Here is a 21,830-nt window from a genome sequence, read left to right as displayed (position 1 = left end):
TTTGTGGTGGAACAATCCACTTCCTAGCATCTGAACGTGGGCTATTACCTCTCCTGTAAACCTACTTATCCTGCTGACTGCCAATATAATTAATCATGATACTGTGCAATTTTATCCTGAAATGTGGCAGCCAACATTAGACTATAGACAGTCACTGGAAGCAGTAAAGAGAAGGGCGATAGATAGTGAAGCTGAAAAGGAGGGAGAGTATTATCTGTGGGTGTTATGTTTCAGGGAATAGGGCCTTACCTGTAATTAAAGGAGATGAGTATTAGAAACCAGGATCACTAAGTTGAGGTGTTCTGCGCTATTGCTCTGTGGATCTATAAATTCAGTCAGTCAATGATAGCACACTTGGAAAACTGATCCTATAGTTCTCAAAGGGTCACCTGTTACATTAACCCAACATTAGCATTATGCTTCTCTGTAACATTATCGCTTTAGTTCACTGAAACCTACTTCAAACTCTTGGTGCTTTCTGCTCTGGTTTTATAATAAATGGTTCTGACAGACCTATAGAAGGTCTGGGGCTATTGGCCTGGTATAGCTTGGGGAGAGAGGGGAGAACTAAAAAGGATGAGACAGGAAATAAGCAAAAAAACCCACCAATCAATAAAAAGATACTATCTGAATATAGTAATGAATATAAATGTGTTAAAACATTGAGAACGTAGCTCAGAACAGCTGTATAAAACACAAAATGAATGTATCATTAAGGCTGTTACTATATTGCAGATATTTTGGCCCCTTGTTTGTTGGAAAATGGCTGTCCAAACAGTCTGAAATCCTGTGTGTCACCCTTGTCTCCCACTTGACAAAAAGAAAAAAAATTATCTGTAGGAGTATAGGATTATATCCACAGCTGACAGAAAGCAATCCTCTTTGGAGACAAAGCTGTTTTGGGTCTTCACACCTCCTGAAAAGTTCCATTGTGATTGTTGTGTTATAGTTACTGTATTTTTTAAGAAAAAGATTACACTTTTTTTTCCTTTTTTTTTCAAACCTCACACAAAACTCTGTCAAAGGGGAGCAGGCTTTAAGGAGACACCCCCCTCCCCAAGAGACACTGGAAATTCCTCTCTTCATGTTGTTATATTTCCTCTTCTTTAGTGAAAATCCTGATAGTTTGCATTGGGTATCGAGCGTGCAGAGGAAAGGCTAGAACCGAATGACAAAGAAAGACAAAGGACTGGAGGAACGGCAGATACTGTGTATGATGGAAGCTTCCCACTGGAGTGAACTCTCACTCATGTGCAGGGCAGGCAGCCCCCCCTGGGTTTTAAAGATCAGCCCTGGTCGAGGCGAACAGATGCCTGGTCCTAGCTAGGAAACCACATAACAGCTCTTGTGTTGAATCTCAAGTTACCACAAACTCCTGGGAGAGAAAAAAAATACCCCTACATCACACCCATTCTTGCATAGAGCGTTTGCAGTACAGTATGTGACGGGGTGTTCCTTTCCTCTTGAATTGGAACACAGTGTAAACCAAGACAAGGAGGCACAAGGCCAGAATGCAAGGAATGACAATGGCTATGGCTTTCACAGTGCTGGCTGTGTTGTCCAGTTTGATGACAATGTCTACGTCATCTTGAGGGCTGTGTCGGTCTTTGTCCCGGTCTGCTGGTCCATCACAACCCATAAAGTCCTTGAGGATGGATCTGGGATAGCCAGATTCTACTCTGAGCACCTGGTTATTGAATTTCCAGTATTCCTTGCCTTTGTAGAAATATGTGAAGCCTAAAGGGAGAAAAAAACATAATTATGTTAATTTTGTGATTCAAGTGTTGGCATGAAATTGAGAGTGAATACTAACCATCAAAATGGAATTAAAGCATTACTGGATGTCATATCTTCTAAATCTTGTTGATAAGAAACTAACAAAATTTATCCTAGTCTTGCCTAAGATTCATCAGGTAAGGTCTCCTGTCTTTAAACATTATTATTGTTATCTATCGTTACCTACATAAAATTAACCAATGTTACACAGAAGCCCACCAAAGTTTTTCAGTCTAGAAAAAAGATGGCAAAGGAGAGATATGATAAAAGTTTATAAAAACATACATATAGTGGAGAGTGAGTAGAGGGAGGGGTTTTTTTCCCTGTCATAATACTAGAACTCAACAGGGTTGCCAGGTCTTACCTGCTAACTGGCAGGGGGGTGAGAGGGTGGGTGGGGTGACATTGCTGCACACAACATCCCCAACATGATGATGTCATAAAGAAGTGTTGTCATTGCAATGGGAATATTACACATAGATGCTGTGGTATTTTGGGGAAAATGCTTAAGAGTATTGAGCATGAAAAGGAAAGGCTAAAAACAAATGACAAAGAAAGACAAAGGACTGGAGGATAAAGGACAGAGTTTTATCCAAAATACCAAAACATCACCACACAATGTCCCCTGGTGTGATTATGTCATCACATTGGGGATGATGTCAAGCCAGGTCATGGCAGTTGGGGACAGGGCTTCCTCCTCTGGCCAGCTGGCCATGGTGGGCAGGAGCCCACAAAATCAGGGAATCCCCCACTCTCACCTGAGGTCTGTCAGCCTTAGAACTCAGGGACAGTAATGAAATTGTTGGAAAATAGGTTCAAAACTATGGAATTCATTGCCAAGGGAAGTACTGATGGCCACAAGTGTAGATAGCTTTAAAAACAGAATAGGCAGATTCATGGAGTAGAGACCTATCACTGGCTACTACCCATGGTGATTGAAGGGAACCTCCATCTACAGAGGCAGCAAATCTCTGAATACCAGTTCTGGAAGCAGCACCAGGAGTGGGCCTTGGCCTCTGTGCCTTATTTGGCTCTCTAGGATAATTGGCTGGCCACTGTATGAAGCAGCAGCATAGTGGACACAATGGACCAGCAGGATCTCTTTATGTATTTGTGTTCATTTATGTGTCCTAATGTTTACTCCCATTGGAAGTGGCAGGATCTGCACTGCAAAAATGACACATGAAAGAGTTAAAACAGTCCTTCTCCATAGTCACTGCTCAGGTCAGAATCCATTCTTCTGTTTTTAGAATTTTATACAGAAAGTGAGAGAAGATCTTAAACATGCATTTTCTTGAACATACCCAATAGAAATACACTTCAGTACACTTTATCATGACAACTATCTTAGTGGGAGATAGTTGTGAAAATTATACAATGGTTGTAATTCAGAGAGCATCCTAGTTATTTTTCACTATTATATCTAATATAGAACAATTAAGATTATTTCTCAGCATAACTAATTTGCAAAAGAATCCTATTTTTCCATTAATAACTATTACAATTTCAAAACCAATCCATTTTCTGTTTCTCAACAATTAATTTCAGTGGTGACCTTAAGATAATTAGTATTTTGATTTAAATATTATATTTGGGTTGTTTTTGCATATTTTAAACCTCAGTGAAATCTTGGCAATTAATTTCTAAGCATAGTACCTGACTGTAGATTAAAAAATCTGGGAGAATTACAGAAAAATCTCAGAATGAAAAAAAAGGATACTGGAGGCAATGGGCAAGCAAGGGGGAGAGAGAGAGGTACCAATGAAGGAAGAATTGGCTGTGTACAAGTGAGCAAGCGAGAGGGGGAGATGTGGTGGCATAGATGGCAGGCAAGCAAGAGAAGGAGAGAGGGGAACCAGTAAAAGGAGGAGAACACAATGGGTGGCAGCGATGGAAGGGGCCTTGGAGACCCCTGTCTACTCACTAATAATTCCTGTTCATAGTAGCGTCCAGGAAACCTATTCATAGGTCATAAAAAAGAGTGTCCTAGAATGTACACAGAGCTAAATGAATATCTCTTTGGGCAGTTGTGTTAAGTTCAAACATCACAGCACTGCTATGTGCACTGGTTTCTGAAAGTATATTATCAAGCTAAACTAACAAAAATGCCCCATTGACATGGTCCTTCTCACAGCACAGGCCTGAACATTTTTTGCATGATGGGAAAAGTACATATGAAGGTAATTATTTGATGATAGACTCCCTTTCTTAGGTACAGGGAGTTAGTGCAGCCAAAGCGATACACTTTAAAAAACACTATTGATGTGACTGGAAGAGATTTAAGCTCGGTTTTGGCTGGGTTGAGCCTCCATTCTTCTAACCTTCCTATTTGTTTAAAGCAGGATCTCCTCTTACTTTATGAAAGAGCCAAGGCAACTACACTTAGAACACTGGAGCACATTAACACTTTGGTTTAAAAAAACTCCCAAAACCTGGCACATTCACAAACTACACTCAAACTGAGTGCTCTTTGCTCCAAGAATCCTTGCCTGGCTCAAGGCCACTGATCAATTAAAGCAAAATACCACAGTGTGTTACATCTTCTGAACTGCCCTTCTGTCTTTAGCTATCTGTACCCATTCTGTTCCATGGTACTTGTACATCTCAGAGAAGAAATGCTGCATGAACTGTGCCAACCAAAAACAGGTGTACACAGCTTCTTATTTTCTGTGAGGAGCTGGAATTTGATCATCCAGAATTCCAAGGTAATTACAAATGGTGCCTAACTGTTCTATCTCTCTGCCAGAAAATTCTAAAGCTTTTCATTGTCCCTGTGGAACAGTGGCATCAGTCCAGCATGATACAAACTTTCCTGATGGGCAAACTTCCTCCCACTGTTTATGAACTACATTCAAACAGCTGGAACCTGCTTCATCTCATGCTATACCTCTTATAGGCTGTTAGGGAAAAGACTGGGCTTCACTTGCCATATGAAAAATATGGGTTACAGAAAGCAGTGAATTAGACATTTGTGAATTTCAATATCTGACATTAACAGAGCAATCGGGGAGGGGGAAGGGCTGTAGAAGCGGACTTACTGCTACGCCAGTGGTCTGGAGACTTATGCCGGCGGATCTTCCCCCGCACCGGCAGAAATGGGGTGTGCGCCACTCTCCGGCTGCTGCAGCATGCCACCACCATGGCCTGATGGCAGAGCGCTGCCACACCACACTGGAGGCGCAGCAGAGGCTCAGGGTGGCACGTCTGTGTAAGAGGGGGCCGACCCAGGGGCATGGCCGCTGCTGGTTGGCTTCCACAGAGCTTTCAGTGTCAGAACGCCCCCCCCCCGCCAGGCGCAAACCTGTGCCATGGAAAATGCCGGCGTACCCCATATGTGGTAGTAGAAGGAGGAAGCACATGCTGGCGGTGCTGGTGCGGCAGCGCGGAAACCCCTTTGGGAGCCATGCTATTGGCTCACCAATCCCTCCCGCTGTGGGCTGGCCACGGCCCTGCTCCCACACTCAATCAGTTCCCCCGCACCCTACAAAGGTTCTGATTCCAGCCACACGCAACTCCCCAGGGAGGGCAGGGCGCACCGCACGACACTCTGCTCCAGAGGGCCGCGCCGTGTGGACTTAGCATGAGGAGCAGTGCACTTGGTGGCAGGAACAGCACACAGAAGGATGTTACTTAAGTTATAGATGCTGGACTTGGGGGGAGGTGAGCTAATTTTGGGCTGTCTGCTTAACCACTTGTGCTTCCTAGCCCTAACAGGTCTCGCTCCTGGAGTTCTCTGTATGGACGGGTAAGTCCAGCTCAAGGTCCTTGCAACCCCCAGCCCCCAAGACCGGCCAGAGTGGTTGCGGCTCCGAGCAGGGTGCAGGCCCCCGCACATGTATGTGTGGGGATGTGCCATGGTCGTACATCCTGCTGCAATCCCCCGCACCTCATGTCTCGGCCATCCCCATGCCGGGGCAAGGGGTGTGTGACACGTGTTGCGGCTTTCCTCAGCCCAGCCTCTAACTCGCCATTGAGGGCAGGTACTGGTGCTCACACTGGCCCCTGTCGCGCCTGCTGTGATTGCGAGCTCGTATGCGATGCAGCTGGCCCGTGATGCAGGACAGTTGGAAATGTGTGAGATGGCTTCACCAGAGGCAGCCGGGACGCTCGCCCTTCTTGCCGCAGGCTCTCCCAGGGTTGGAGTTCTATGCCTGCAGCCAGCGAGGCTCCCCCCTGTCTCTTTGTCTTTCTGGTGTGTGTGCTGAACACCAGCCTCTGCAGCCACCGGAGCACAGCCACCCAGCCCCAGCAGCCCCGCAGCTGTGGGAGCATCCTCCGCCAATGGCATCTTGGACTGTGGGAGCCAGGAACCTCCACATGCGAGCTTAGCGCGCCCATCTCGTCTTATGTGTCTTTCATTTTTTCCACCTCGCCCCGGCCCCCTGTATTCCCCATGCACTCTACTCGTGGCCGTTCCAGGGGCATGGCTCTGTGGCCGGGGGGACTTTTGGGGCACCCACTTACTGCAGATGTGTGGGAACTGCAGTGGGCAATATCGGTGAAGGGCGGGGACTGATAAACAGTGAGGCAAACACTTGTCCAGGGCCGCACCATTCATCCATGCTGTCTGGGTCTGTGATGCAGCTGTCAGGGGTGCAGTGGTTGGGGTGGGTGCCCACAGAAAAGGGGGGATCACCTAGGGAGGGAATTTGGCCGACCAAAAATAATGGCGGCTGGATGGCAGGCTCAATAAAGAGGGAAGCTGTCCGTGTCAGCATTCCTGCTGCAGAGTGGGCTTGAACCCACGGTCCCAGCATTATGAGGTGGGGGATTAGCTCACTAAGCCAAGCCGCCTCCACTGTGTGCCGAGGCAGCTTACAGCCAATACATGCCGGGAGCAGGGTTGGTCTTGGTTGAGAATGTCGGCATGATCGGCTCCTTCCGGCGCCCTTTCGGAGCGGCCTTGGTGGGGTCACACAGGGGCCACAAGCAGGGGGCGGCACAGGCCGCCATCGGGACTTCTGGATATGCAAATGAGGGAAACCTGCGGACTTGAAGGTGTGCCTGCTCAGCCCAGGGAGAACATGGGGAGGTGCGAGTGGCGGCTATCGTCCCTGGTAGCTGCTGGCTGCCGAGGGCCAGCCTCAGCTGGGAGTCCAGTCTGTGGCAACTCACACCTCACAGAATGCCTGCTGTGGTGCCCTGCCTGACAATTCCACAGCTAAGACATGCGGAAACCCTGCTGAGGCGCTCCTGGCATTGCACTGGGGTTCCCGGGTCCCCTCCCTGTGTTTTTCTACCTTGCACTCACGGCATGCTCTCCTCCCTGGGTGCCCTGGCCATGCATCGAATTGCCCAAATGTGAGCTCGCACACGCTCCTGATTCAAGTGCCCCCCAAAGTTCTGCTGGGCGGCAGCCTGTGTCGCTGCCTTCACATTCTCCCGCATCAGTGACACGGGGTCTGAGAGGGGAAGGTCCTGGGGGGCTGGCAGGCATTGCTGGGTGGCATCTAGGAAGGAGTGGAGGCAGCGGCTGGCCAACTGGGAGACCTCCAGGACCTCGGCCACCACGCCCTGGAAGGATCTGGTTGGCAGAAATCGTAGGGAGATGAGGATATGCTGCAAGACAGAGATGGGGTGGGGGCTGGCCACCTGGCTGCAGAGGATCGCCCCCAGCTGCTCACACAGGTCCTAGATGGCGATGCAGTCCAAGCGGAAGCGTTCCAGACAGGTGGCGTCCTCGAGATGCAAAGTGTTCTGGTGCTCCCAGTATGTGCACGCCCAACGTCTCCACCGCCTCCGTGCAACCCACACATAGAGGGGAGGATGTGCAGTGTCCGCACTTGGGAAACTCCGGTGGTGGGATGAGGGGGCACCACCCGTAACGTGCCCCCATGGTTTGTGCAATGTGGCACGGTCTGCGGTGGCCTGCTGCCACTCCGACACACTCCACCTCAGCTTCCAGACACCGCTGGAGCTCTGAGGAGCCCTGGCAGAGCAGAGGCGTGGGGCCACCGAGACCACCGGATGCCCTGCTGGTGTACCGTGGGAAAGCTGGGTGGGGTGGCGTGAGAGCGCCCACTATCAGCCAGCTGCGGTCAGCAGCCCCCACATTCCAGTGCCCATAGGAGGAATGGTGGCAGACCGAGAGTCATGGGCAGCCAAACTGCACTTGGCTTGGTGGCTGAGAACACCGCAGTGGTGCTCGCAGGCACAAGAGCTGGGGGGGGGGGTGAACTCCTGCCACCGGGGTTTCTGGCGTATGGCGGCGGAGCAAGTGTCCACCATGAGCTAGGTCCCCCACACAGAGCAGTCCACCCCGAAGCGCTGGAATGACTCATTTGGCATCCGGTGTCTCATCGCTGAGGGCTCAACCTATGAGGAGGCGGTGGCTCGGGTGCTCACCGGCTCTGAGGCACTCATGGGACCCCTCATCTGCCCAGTGACTGTAGCTGGCCACAGCATTAAGGTGATCTGCGGTAGGGTGGCACCCTTCCCCGCCCCTCCTCACCACCATGGGACTGCCACAATCTGATGGCAACACCCTTCCCCCCCTAGGTGACTCCCAGGACTCCTCATGGACTGGCACGAACTCCACTGTGGACTTGGAGGTGGGTGGCCACTCTAGCAAGGCAGCCGAGGACTGGAGCTGGCTGCCCAGCACCTGTGCAATGGGAGGTCGGCAGGTCCAGCGCACCCTGCCACCCCCAGAACGTCCAGACAGCCGTCAGGAAGTGCCGAGTCCAGGGGAGGACACATGCAGTGAGGAGGTCATGGATGCCGCGGTTGGTGGCCTCTGTCTGTCCACAGATGATGAGCAGCCTGAGTCCCCTCAAGGTGCGGCAATGAGCGCAGGGTGTGGGGCGTCCATGAGTGGCCATTTGTGCCAGCATCTGACCTCTGTTCTGTCCCGCAGGTAGCTGCACCATGACCCTGATGGTTGACGTGGTGGAGAACCTGTGAAGGGTGTCCCCACAGAGACGTTCGGCCCGAGCCGCCCCTCTCATGCTGTGAACCCAGGATCTGCCCACATCTCCGCTCTGGTGCCCCAAACCCCTTTGGAGGCTGACTAGCGGCACCATAGATTCGCCCATGCCCGAGCGGTCACCCGCCACGTATGTCTGGATTGGGCTGCCCAATGAAGCTTCTGTGGTTTTGCTATCTCCGTGACTAAATTTTATATTGGAGTATCTTTTCTGAAAAAAACTTGGCATCATAGATGGTAATTTACAAAACCTTTCTGAAAGCTTATGTATATGACATTAGACCAGGTTCTTTAGATCTTGCAGGTTACATTAAATAATGACTTTGTTACTGGTCCTTGAAATATTACAGAATTCGACATGACAAAACAAAAAGGATCTGAATTTTTCACTAATGTCAAATATACTCACAGAATGAAAACACTACCCCCAGAAACACTACTGAATCAACACAGGCCTGTTAGACAAGGAACTCCCAAATCTCTTTAAAGTAGGTGTGCCTGTTTTTGCACCTGCTGCTTTATTGCTGAAAGCACCTCCTCCCAGCATGTGATTTCATTCCCAATTGCACTCCAGGCTCTGCATTAAGGGATGAGGGCAGTTTTGCAACAGTAGCTAACCACTAATCAATTAGCTTAAGTGGCCCTCTTGAATGGCTACCAGAAACAGGCTTCTCCTGTGGTTATTTACACTAAAGTTCTCATTAAGATTGCATTAAGAAAGTACAAGATCATTTCCACCTGTTGTTCTTTCTGCTCTGTTGAGTTGGGAAGCTTACCTTACTATCCTCATTCATGTACAGCTGAAACGATCTGCAACTGAAAAGGTACACCCCGCCCCCCCCCCCCCCCCGCCACACCAGATTGTCTGGATTGCATATCAAGACTTTCTTTGCTCTTGTCAATTTCACTCCCTTGAGTCCTTTTCAGACACTACAATTATGGGCACTGGAAAGCCTACCAACAGCATGTAATTGAGGTATTCCCAGTTTACATTAAAAACAAATCTCTAGCCTCTTCTGTTGAGGAAACAGAAGGGGAAAGGCATGTCTCTGCAACAGAAGATTGGGCAGCGACGGTAGCTCAGTGGTAGAGCATCTGCTTGGTAAGCAGAAGGTCCCAGGTTCAATCCCTGGCATCTCCAAAATAGGGTCCAGGCAAATTGGTGTGAAAAACCTCAGCTTGAGACCCTGGAGAGCCGCTGCCAGTCTGAATAGACAATACTGACTTTGATGGACCAAGGGTATGATTCAGTATAAAGCAGCTTCATATGTTCAAGATGCTACAATTAGCATTCTTTATTTCAAAAGCATATATATATATATATATATATATATATATATATATATATATATATATATGCCTGTTTTGTAAAATATGTTTTTACGTTCTGTTGCTCTGCTAAGATGCTTTTTGAAGTGGACACAAGATATAGCAACTTTAATTTCATACTTTCCCGCTTCTGTTGCTTTGGATTCATCCACAAATGTTTCTCTCCCCCCCCCCCTTCCAAAACAAAACTAGGAAGCTAAAAGGATTACTAGGATATTAATGTGAGATGTTGCTTAATTGGAAGCAGTGCCTCTGAAGTTTTTCCCCTCAGGCAATCTGGGGCAATTTCAAGTCAAATTTTTATCTGAGAAGTAGAAGGGAAATGGTTTCAGGCAAAATTTAATCAGAGTTCTCTGAAAGTAGACTTTGAATTTCTCATTTGTATCTTTGCTTGTTCCTTTGTCTCCTGATGCGATCACCAATTGAGCCATGCAGGGATCCTAACTTCGGGGAACAATTCACAGCATTGTTTCTTGAAGGCTTCACCAGGCACCTTTCAATACTTATTTTCTTCTCTCCAAAAGCCCTAAGGATTTCTCACATTTGGCTTCAAGGGGAGGGGTGGGGAGGAAGAGCCAGAAAAGCTGTTTTCTCCTTAGTGTTATTGTCTGTCAAAGTCTCATGTTGCTCTGCCAGTCTTTTAGTAACTGAAACCTGTGGAGTTCAGTATGTCCTAAAGACTGCTTCACACATTACAGAGGAAGAACAAAGCCCCATGCTCCCACTGTAATGTGATCCTGCCTATAAGATTTTAAAGGGCATTCACTTGACTCTAAGCATTCAGAGAATGCTGCCAGTGAGTGGTGCTATTGGCTGAGCTTTCCTGGTAATACTGAACCCAGTAATTTTTTTGCAAAAAGAAAAAAAAAAGCCAGTATGCTTATATAAGGTTGTACCGATTTTGACCATTCCCCCTCCCTCTGCAGATCCCCACTAGGTTGCTCCTATGGGTCCACTCTCTTTGTCTCTGGCTGAGTGGAACAGCCCAACAGGACTTTGGAGAGCCCCCAATAAAGGTGCCAATAGTACTCAGTGGCACTGACTGTTACAGAAAAGCCCTGGCTAAAGTCAAATATTTTCCCAAATTTCCTTTTTTTTTTTTTTTGCAAGATGTAAAGAAAAGCAAAGCATTAGTCTCACTTACTGGTAATGGCAATCCCATTTTCTACTCTAGCTGGCAATTTTATTTTGTTTGTCTCCTACTCAGAAGATGTCAGAGTGAGGCAGAAAGCATCACTTTCTCTCTGATAGGGCTACTGATCATGTCATTTAGCCAATACAAATTGCCCATGTAATACCCTTATTCTTGTGGGTATGAATTTATTTAAAGTCTTTTAAAAGCTGTTTATTCCTATGGCCACCCCTACATCTTCTGGCAGCGAATTCCACTGTGTAAAGTTCTTTTATGACTCTATCCATGTTTTGGGCCCCAAAGTCCATTAAAATCCTCTCAAAAAGGAAGAATTTCCAGGACTGCCATTACTGTTTGTTTTTTGCATTCATGTGGCAAAACATTCAGCCACTGTAAGATTCAAACTATACCTAAATCAGTTTTATTGGCCTACATTTTGGTATGCAATAAAACTCTATTGATGTTCTAGAATTAGGGTTGCCAAGTCCAATTCAAGAAATATCTGGGGACTTTGGGGGTGAAGTCAGAAGACTTTGGGGGTGGGGCCAGGAGACATTGGGGATGGAGTCATGAGCAAGGTTGGAAAAAGTACAATTGAACTCCAAAGGGAGTTCTACCCATCACATTGAAAGGGACTGCACACCTTTTCAATGTCTTCCCTCCATTAGAAATAATGAAGGATAGGGGCACCTTCTTTAGGGGCTCATAGAATTGTCCCCCCTGGTCCAATCCTTTTGAAACTTGGAGGATGTTTTGAGAAAAGGCATCAGATGCTATGCTGCAAATGTAGTGCCTCTACCTCAAAGAATGCCTCCCCCCCAGAGCCCCAGACACCCATGGATCAATTCCCCATTATTCCCTATGGGAATCGTTCTCCATAGGGAATAATAGAGTGCCCAGTAGACATTTCCCTCTCCCCCACATGCGTTCTAAAGTGGAGGGAGGGCCTCCAAACCGGATAATCCCGTGCCCCCTCCCTCTCTCTCCCTCTCTCTCTCACACACACACACATTTACTGGGCCTGGTTCCTCCACAACTTTACTTGCTCTGAAAAGCAAAACAAACGGAGGGTCTGTGCTCTGATGAAACTGTTGATGACCCTTCCCCATGAAGCGCTTCCTGTTTCCTGCTCAACTTTAAAGGCACACATTTTAAAAACAGACCTGTTTTCAGTTTCTAAACCTGCCGGAGCTCTAGAAGTACATGGTGACTGTGGGGGTGGGGCTTCCCCCCCACCGGCCAGCTGGCTGAGGGTGGGGGGAAGCCTGTAAAACCAGGGGATCCCCCGCTAGGACCTGGGGATTGGGAAGCCTATCTAGAATCAGTGCCGCTACACTACATCAGGACTGAAATATAGTGGCATTAAAGCAACTCTGTTAATTATACGTGCTTTAATTATGACTTGCAAGATGAACACTAAATGTTAGTATGTTTAAGAAGACACCCTCACAACCTAATGTGTATATATAGCTAAAGAGAATGGCATGGGCCCTATACATGTCAAACTGTATACGTTACAGCCCAGTATAGTTTGGATTATGTACTACATTCATTTACAATTTGTATCCACTGTTTGTTAGATACTTGAGCACAAGAGTATATCCATCTTTATTTTTAAAAAGTTGCATACATAGATATACAGCAACAGATGCATACAAAGGAAGCTATTTTTGATGCTAATATGAGTAAAAAAGTCATCTGCCTGTACTCTTTTCCTGCTGTGAAAAGGAAATAAAAAGATCCTTCAGGAAAATAACTTCTTCTGATGGATGAAACAGACTCAAAGCAAGGAAGCGATTAAGCATATTCTTTTAAAAAATGCTTTCTGCAGCAATTAGTTATTTGAGTCAAAGGAAGGAATAAATACTCTTAACGAGAAAGGAAAATGTCTTATATCTTTTATAAGGAAATGAAAATAAGATAGCATTAGAGATTGGAGAGAGAAGTGGGAAAGGGAAAGAAAAAAAATCAATCTCTGATAAATCAATCACATATGCAGTCCTGAAAGCACACAGCAATTCAAACTGGTTACAACCACTTCTCTTTCTCTTTTCCTCAAAGGCATCAAAAAGTCATCCAATTAAATGCTCTGCCATCAAATTGCCAGCAGAAATTAGCATGCATACAGTGGAAACTGGTAGCATCCAGACATACACCATAGTATATGGAGGCCAAAATGTTAGTCCAAGAGATAAGGCATTGAATTATATAACAATACACTGACGCTATAACTTTGCTCGCAAATCTATCCATTTATCTATATTTAAGTTATCTTTGATGTAAACAACATGGCTACTGAACTATCATTCTGCCCCCTGTCCTTTTGGCTCAACATGTTGTGTGAAGATCAATAACTCAGGCTGTGATTGGATGCACTATAAGAAAGTGTATGATAAGGCACAACATGTTCATCATTAGCATAATGCAATCTTGACTAAATTAAAATGAATCCAGAAGTACTGGGTCCCCTCACCTTCTAGATTTTGCAGGCCTTGGATCAGAATTCTATTGGAGGAAACAATCACAGTCCTGAACTTCTAGTTTATTCCTAAGCAAGCTGTTCTTGAGTGGCGCTGGCACAGGCCCTTACTGGATGATGGAGAGATTCTACCACCATATAGTGTGGATTATAGCCATTTCCACCAGTGAAAATGGAAGGTAATTTTTTTTCTGGTTCCCCCTCCCAATACAGATTCTCACTTCCTATCCTTTTTCACTTGAACCAGCCTTTAGGGGTGCAATAGGGGTGCAGCCTTTAGGGGTGCACTGAGGGGGGAGACATGTAGGTACAAAGAGCTTAAGCTTAGTGCTGCTCTGCCTACATTTGGTTTTAAGGAACACTGTGATTAGATAGAGAAAAGGTAAACAGAATACTGTTTTAAGTGATCACAAGCTAGACATTTGAGAGAGAAAAACTGAGAAAATTTCACCCTTTGCTAGGTAGTTCAGATAGACAGCTCATATCCACCTTATGTTAAATATGAATATGGCACCATGTATCAGAGGGCCAGGACCCAAAGTTACAGGTCCCCAACCTTATTGATCCTGCACTCACTTTTGAAATTATAAGACAAGGCAGTGGATACTAACACAAAATGGCTGTGATGGCAATTGGACCAATCACAGAGAGTCCAGAGGTTCCACAAAGCAAACAGAGCTCCCTAGACTGGTGTGATGCAAGCTGTTATGGCAGAGTAGTTTCAAGCAAGAATATGCCCCAAATGAAGAGAAAGAGAACCACACTGTGAGCTCAGGTGCCTTACTCTTTAAGCTGAAGCTACTGCTGGGACTTTGTTGGAAGTGTCTAAAGTTTGTCTCCTTCCCCACAACTCATCATCTCAACTGCATCCTATCAGCTTCAAGATGCGCCTTCAGTACATCTCAAAATCAGCAAGAGAAGTAGTGTGGGGTAAGGGCGAATGACTCACAAGATGAACAGAGAAAGGGCAAGTAGAGAATGTGGAAGGTAAACAAACAGGAAAAAGGAAGCATAAACAGAGCAAAGAATGATGTAGAAGATGGGAACATGAAAAGGAATAATGGAGGTGTGTGTAGGAAGTCAAGAAGCAGGTAGACACCAAAAAACATAGTACCAGCCACCATGGCACATATGGCTTTCCACATTTGTAACTACTCAACATTCCAATTATTAAAAATAAGAATGAAGGAGTTTCTTGTACAGAAAATATGGGTACAAAGGAGCACAAATTGAGATAACCAGGGAGTTTGGATAAAGAAGAAATTAAAAATGGCAGTTTGTATCCAACTTTATGTTCCAAAGGGCACTTAAAGAAAAAGTTTTTGTAAAAAGGGGCCATGATTTCTGCTGATTCTGCCCAGCCACTGAAAACTCTCTCTTCCCCCCCCCCCCCCCCGGGACTCTGCCCTGACTCTACTTCTGAAGTATCACTGAACTAAACTTCAGAAAGGCTCAATATGACGTCACAGGAGGGGGAAGTGGCAAAAATTGCTGGCTCCTTTTATTTAAGAAAAACCCTTAGCCCATGGAATTGCATGGCTGGATACAGGTTAATGACAATCAGGATTTATTAAAGTGCACAAACATTCACAAGAAAATACATACCATTTTCTTTGTGGACAAAGGCTCCCTGAGGAGATTCTGGGATACCTTTCCAGATAGTGATTGGTTTCGGATAGCCAGGATCCATAGTTCTCATATCTTCACTATATCTCCAGTACCTAATACAAAAAGGAAGTAAAGATCTGCATGTGTCAATACCTACTGTGCAAAGTACAGATTGTGAAAAAGAATGAAGCACTGTGTAAAAAGACAAAATCAGATCTGCCCAATTTATGTATTTATTTCCAGGTAACAGGCAGTTTACCTGCTTGTTGAATTGGCGTCTGTTTCCACTCAGCCTCAAAAGATTTTTTTTAAAATGTCTACCCTGAGAACTAAATCAACAACCATCTTATGCATAAGCAGAACTACTCTGATGCCCAAGGCTTCTGCACAGCAGCACAAGATGGCACATTATGTGCAAAGATCTACAGTATTGTTTCAGTCAAAATTTTAATTACAGACAAGCCAATAAGTTTGAGTTACGGTTCCTAATCCAGTCTTAACTTTTCCTCTTATGTAAGACTCACAGAAGTCTTTTGTTACACAGTCATTAAATAATTCAAGATGCTGAATATTGTACTTAGGACTCTAGTTACAAAGAAATATTTCAGTGGGAGGAAAAAATCAAGAACACAAACATTTGAAGTAACTAACTGTGACACCCTAAGCAAGGTTATATTCTTCTATGCCCATTGACTTCAACGTACGTAGAAAGGTGTAACTCTGCTAAAGGATGGCACTGCTAGTATACTAGGTATTAATGATCTTCAGTGTGGATAATCAGGTGGAAATACAGCAGAAATAAAGGATGGCATTGTGAGTATAATATTGCAAGGATACTCTGAGATATTTGAAAGGTGAAGAATCCATAGGTGAATTTGGGTTTTTATATTGTCTTCCATGGGTATTACTTATCTTTGATTTGTGTTTCCATTTTAGCCTTAGGCAAAGACCAACTTTAAGTCATCCAAAGGATCTGAACCTGAAACAGCACTATTTTTTTTTCTTTCAACAGTATAGTTGAAAACAACCTTACATGATACAGGTGATGGGAGTGAAACCCTGTCCTCTTCTCCTTTCTGTTTTCTGCTCCCTGAAGTGTTTTCCTCCAACTTCTGTTCTGATATCAGAACTGAACTGAGCTGCAATAAAAATGCTTAAAGCAACTAAGGATGCTTGAGCAGCTGCTGGTTCAGTTCATAACCTGTCCACCACTGGCAATCAGGGAGCCAATTAAAGGAAAGTGATTTGGCTGTCTATAGTGCATTCTCCTCTATCTGTTAGACTAGGCTTCTTCGAGCCACCAGAACTGGTTCACGAGTTCACAAGGGATCAGCTGGGAATTTCTTCTACTGTGCACTCAGCAAAGTATTTGGGGGAGGGGGCATCAGGAGCAGACTCTCAACAGATTCCAGAGATCATCTGGGTCAGGTCCTTTTGGTCTTGTGGCCTTGCTGAGATTAAGCAAATGCGGGGGAGGATAATAACCGGAAGCCTGGCTGGTTCCCCTTCTCTTCATCCCACCCCAAATTACTCTTTTCTCCCCATCTGAAATGGACAGTTTGGGCCGAGGAAAACAGCAGTGATCTGCTCCTATCCTCTTAGGGTTTCCAACCTCCAGGTGGTGGCTGGAGATCTCCCACCATTACTATTGATCTCCAAGTGACAGAGATCAGATAACCTGGAGAAAGACCGTTTTGGAAGTTGGACTATATGGCATTATGTCCCAAACCTTGGCTTCCTCTGGCTTCACCCCCAAAATTTCCAGGTGTTTCACAACCTGGAGCTGACAACCCTCTATTCTCTGTAGTCTAATATGCCAGTTTAGGGAAGGGGGAAGAAGCAATCAATTTTTCCTACCAACTGAGTGTTTGAGCTGAGGCTAAAACCAGATCCTACTCCAATCAAATGCATTTTAGGGGGAGAGGAGAAGCAGATCAGTATTCCCTCCCAAGTTCTCAGTTTAAGGAGGGAAGAAGCAGATTGCTTCTCTCCCCCTTCCCCCACCTGTCAGCATTCACTGCAGAGAACAGAAGCAGATGGCTCCTCTTGTCCCTGTAGCCCAAGTTGTCAGTCCATTTTGTCAATTTCGGGTGGAGAGTGGGAAAAAAGCTTATTCCGTCTCCATCCAAGATTGACACATGGGCTGAGATAATAGTAGCAACCTGCTCTTATTCTTCGCAGCTCAAGATCATTTGCGGAGACAGGGAAGCAGTCTGCTAAATCCAATGAAGTCATTGGGCTTAGAAAAGGTGTAACTCTCTTTAGGAAGGCATTACTGATTTCCCAGAAGACATCTCAGCTGGAGCTGTACCTCTGTCATGCTGACTAACAAACATTAGTATGTAGATCCAAGACACGTTACAACATTTTATTCAATATAATTTACATACTGCAGTACTTACTTAAAATTTCCTTAATGGTTAAAAGAAACAGAGGGAATATTTATTGTTCTTCAGAACAATTTTAGGCAATAAGTAGCAGAGGTTATTAGCCATCTAACATCCATCTGATACGCTCTACTTTGTGACCTGCCTCAGTAAGAAGACCTGCAAAACTTGGAGTAGGAAATAGAGGAACACACAAGCCTGGACATTCCTTTACATTAGTTGGTGATTGAGAAATGAGATATGGTGAAAGCGGAACAAGACCAACATAATGATGTAAAAACAGGGGTACAGAAGATCACTACTTAAGAGCACAGACAGAAGCAGCCTGAATTTAATTGCTCTTTATTATTTTATGTGAGCAACTTTGAGGAACTTTCTGGAAGGAGAAATGCAGCATGGTGTAGTAGATTGTCAGACTAGGATTTGGTAGACTTAGGTTCATAGCTACCTTCAGGTATGGAAACTTCCTGGGTGAACTTGGGCTAGTAACACACTTTTACCCTAACCTACATCCAGGGCTTTTTTTTTTTTTGTAGCAGGAACTTCTTTGCATATTTAGCCACACACCTCTGATGTAGCCAATTCTCCAAGATCTTACAGGGCTCTTCTTACAGGGCCTACTGTAAGTTATTGGAAGATTGCCTACATTGTGGGATGTAGCCTAATATGCAAAGGAGTTCCTGCCACAAAAAAAAGCACTGCCTACATCTCAGGGTGGTTGTGAGGATAAAATGGAGAATGCTGTAAACTGCTTTGTGGGTCCCCATTGGGGAGCAAAGGGTAAAAACAAAGGACTAAATAAATAAATATTGAAAACAATGCTAAATCCTCCTAAATCTATTTAAGCTAACAGGCTTAGAAGGGTATAATTCGGTTTAAGATGGCCCTGTAAAATAAGCAAAATTAGAAAAACAAGATTAAGAAACATCTTTGCCTGAAGCTTTTCCCTGTACATCTCCAAGGACTTGGTTTATTGTATAAATCTTATTAATTTTCTCAGGGTTCATTCAGATATATATATATATATATGGATTGTACCCAGTATAAAAGTCAACACAGATTTATTCAGGAGTCTTCCACTTTCTACTCCTTCATTTATGTCTATTTCCACACTCTGGCAAACCAGGAATATAGTAATTTCCCCCCATATATTCTTAATTTTTCCTCCTTTGACTTTGGCATAACCTCTCATCTCTCTCTCTTTCATGACTGCCAACCTCATAGCTATTGAAGAAATAACAGTGGGTTGCCCCCAATTCAGGGGAAAAAAACTGTAATAGGCTTAGCTTGCAATTAAAACCAGCAGGAGAATTCAACTCTAATGTTACATTAGAAGGAAAAGAGGTGATATAAACAATATGTACTGAGATGCTTAGTGGGATATGGGCTTATTCCCATTGGTGGTCAATATCCTATAATAGCTCAATTATCTCGGCAAGACTCACACTCTTCGATCTTCTTCCATACTGTATTGCATTTCTGTCTTGCTGAGTCTCATTATGCTTGTTATGGCTCTAAGTAGCAAGTTCTCCATCAACAGAAGTTTCCTTTGGTAGTTTTGTTATAGCTAACAGTATTTTAAGAAGACCTTAACTTGATGAAGAGGCCTATGGAAAGAAATCTTTTCCACAGTGTCTCTGTTAGACAAGTCTTTCAAAAGCAGGAATCATGCATGCGTGCACGCACAAACACACACACAATGTTATCAAAATAGTCCCCCAAGAACCTGCAAGTTGAAAATTGTGACTGAAGAGTAAACTTAAAATAACAAATCTTCTCATCCATGGGAGGCAAATTATAGGGCAGGTTTTGTTCACAGTGGAAACTGATTGTTTGCAAGATGCTTGAGGGGAAACATAAGTTTTAGCTGTCAAAATGCTGCCTGCTTCCTCTCCTGATGAATGGTACAGAGATAAGAAGAAAACTTCCATTTGTAAAATTGGGTTGAGACACTCCCTCTTTATCACACAAGTTTTGGATCAGATATGAAAACGTAATTAGGTGCTCTTCTGGAAGAAAGGTAAGCAACACGACCTGAGCAAACAGAATATTTGGGGGATGTGAGCAAGGGTGTAACATGCTCAGAAGACATTCATTACCAGAGGTGACAAACAAACAAGTTGTTTGAATGCAAACTTGCTTCTGTCATAGCATGTCACGGGGAACTATTTTCACACATAAGGGATTGCTAAAGGAAGATAGGGAGATGGCAAAGAAACTCAATGACTTTTTTGCTTCCATGTTCACGGTGGAAAATGCAGGGCACATACCTATTTAAAGGAAGGGAGTCTGAAGAACTGACAAACTGAGGTGACCAGGGATGAAGTTATAGGCCCACTGGGGAAATAAAAAACTGGTAAGTCCCCAGGTCCTGATGGCATACAATAGAGAGTTCTTAAGGAACTGTGATGATATATTGATTATCTACTAACCCATATATATAACATGCCACTACATTCAGCTGTTGTACCAAAAGACTGGAGAGCAGCAAATGCTACACTAGTTTTTTTTTAAAAGGAACCCAAGGAGAACAAGGAAATTACAGACCAGTCAGTCTAACATTTGTCAAATTAGTAGGAACAGTAATAAAAGATAGGATTGTTTGGCACATAAAGGAATAAAGCTTGCTGGAGGAAAATCAGCATGGCCTCTACAAAGGGAAGTTCTGCCTCACCAACCTTTTGGATTACTCTGAGAAAGTGAACAAGCATACAGACAACAGTGACCTGGTAGACATTATATATCTGGACTTTCAAAGGGCTTTTAACAAGGTACCTCACCAAAGACTTCTGAGTAAATTTAGCACTCACGGAATGAGAGGATGGGTTCTTTTAAGAATTAAAAACTGGTTAAATGACAGGAGGTACAGTAGGAATAAATGGACAGTTCTCACAATGGAGGGAAGTAAGCAGTGGGGTCCCATACAGTGACATGTATGGAGGTCAGTACTATTTAATTTATTCATAAGTGATCCAGAACTAGGAGTGAATAGTATAGTGGTCAAGTTTGTATATGACACAAAATTATCTGGGATGGCGAAAACCAAGGCTGACTGTGAAGAGCTCTAAGAGGACCTCCACAAACTGGGTGAGTGGATGGCAATGTGGCAAATGAAATTCAGTGTTGGTAAGTGTAAGCTGATGCATATGGGGACAAATCCCATCTCAAGTACAGGCTAATGGGGTCTGAATTTACTGAAACTGAAAGGGTAAAAGATCTTGGGGTCATAGTGGGTAAGTCAATGAAAGTGTCAACCCAGTGTGCTGCAGCAGTGAAAAAAGAAAAACTCTGTTACGGAATATTAGGAAAGCGATTGAGAATAAAACAGCCAATATTGTAATGCCCTTGTACAGATCTATGGTGTGGCCTCCTTTGGAATACTGTATACAGTTTGGTCATTGTATGTCAAAAAGTACATTGCAGAGTTGGAAAAAGTAAAGAAGAGGAACTAAGATAATCAGGGGCTTGGAGTACCTTCCCTAAGAGGAGGAAAGGCTGAAGAGTCTGAAACTTTTCAGTTTAGAGTGCTTAGCAGTACCAGTGCAGTATACTAGTGCCTAGCAAAACCTGGTGCCTTCTATTAAATGCTTTCTTTTAAATGGGGGCACCTTCTTTGGGCAATCCCTAGAGGCAACATTAGGGTAAGGCCTTGGCTTCTATGGCTGAGAAAAGATACGGTAATTCACATGGTGGCAGTACAATCATCTCCATGGCAGCTTCAAACCCTACAACTTAGGTTCATGGTAGGGTTTCCAGCCACTGGCTGGCAGTCAATGGGAAACCGCACCGGAATACACAACACTTAGATAACAAAGTATCTATATTTTACATTAATCACATCAATTAGTAAAGTAATGTAAAATAGTAATATGAACGCACAGCCACAAAAATGTCCATATGGAATAGTTTGTCAGCCTGTAGGTTACTGTCTCTTAAAGGGATAGCATTCCCAAGTTTATTCTGAAGCACAGCTTCTGTAATTCTTTCCACTCATCCTGCTAGAGTTGTAGTGACTTCCACAATGCAAGAAAGAAACAGAACGCTCACGGCAAGGCAATTAAGTTCCACAAGAGAAGGAGAGAATTCGCCACATCTAGAACTTGCTGGCGGTTTCAGAGCCGTTCTCTACTCTCCTTCTCATAATTCAAACAATTCTTCATGGAGCCACAGTGTAACAATTTGAATTGTTTGAAT

At 44.5% G+C, this 21,830-nt stretch overlaps 1 protein-coding gene across 2 annotated transcripts in view; it reads right to left on the bottom strand.

The window, feature by feature from the left end:
• Positions 1-360: 360 nt before the first annotated feature.
• MMP16 (matrix metallopeptidase 16) overlaps positions 361-21,830 on the bottom strand; it is a 287,970-nt gene continuing 266,500 nt past the window's right edge. For both annotated transcript variants that reach the window (XM_060243541.1, XM_060243542.1), the window contains 2 exons: positions 15,247-15,362; positions 361-1,737 (listed from right to left, as the gene is read on the bottom strand). In XM_060243541.1, the coding sequence (XP_060099524.1) occupies positions 1,403-1,737; positions 15,247-15,362 (451 nt within the window). In that variant the 3' untranslated portion in view covers positions 361-1,402. The remainder of the gene's footprint in view (positions 1,738-15,246; positions 15,363-21,830) is intronic.

Source organism: Heteronotia binoei, chromosome 7 (genome assembly GCF_032191835.1).
Source record: "Heteronotia binoei isolate CCM8104 ecotype False Entrance Well chromosome 7, APGP_CSIRO_Hbin_v1, whole genome shotgun sequence".
Taxonomy (NCBI): domain Eukaryota; kingdom Metazoa; phylum Chordata; class Lepidosauria; order Squamata; family Gekkonidae; genus Heteronotia; species Heteronotia binoei.
The sequence above is the reverse complement of the archived record's forward strand: the minus strand, read 5'-3'. Positions and strand labels throughout refer to the sequence as shown.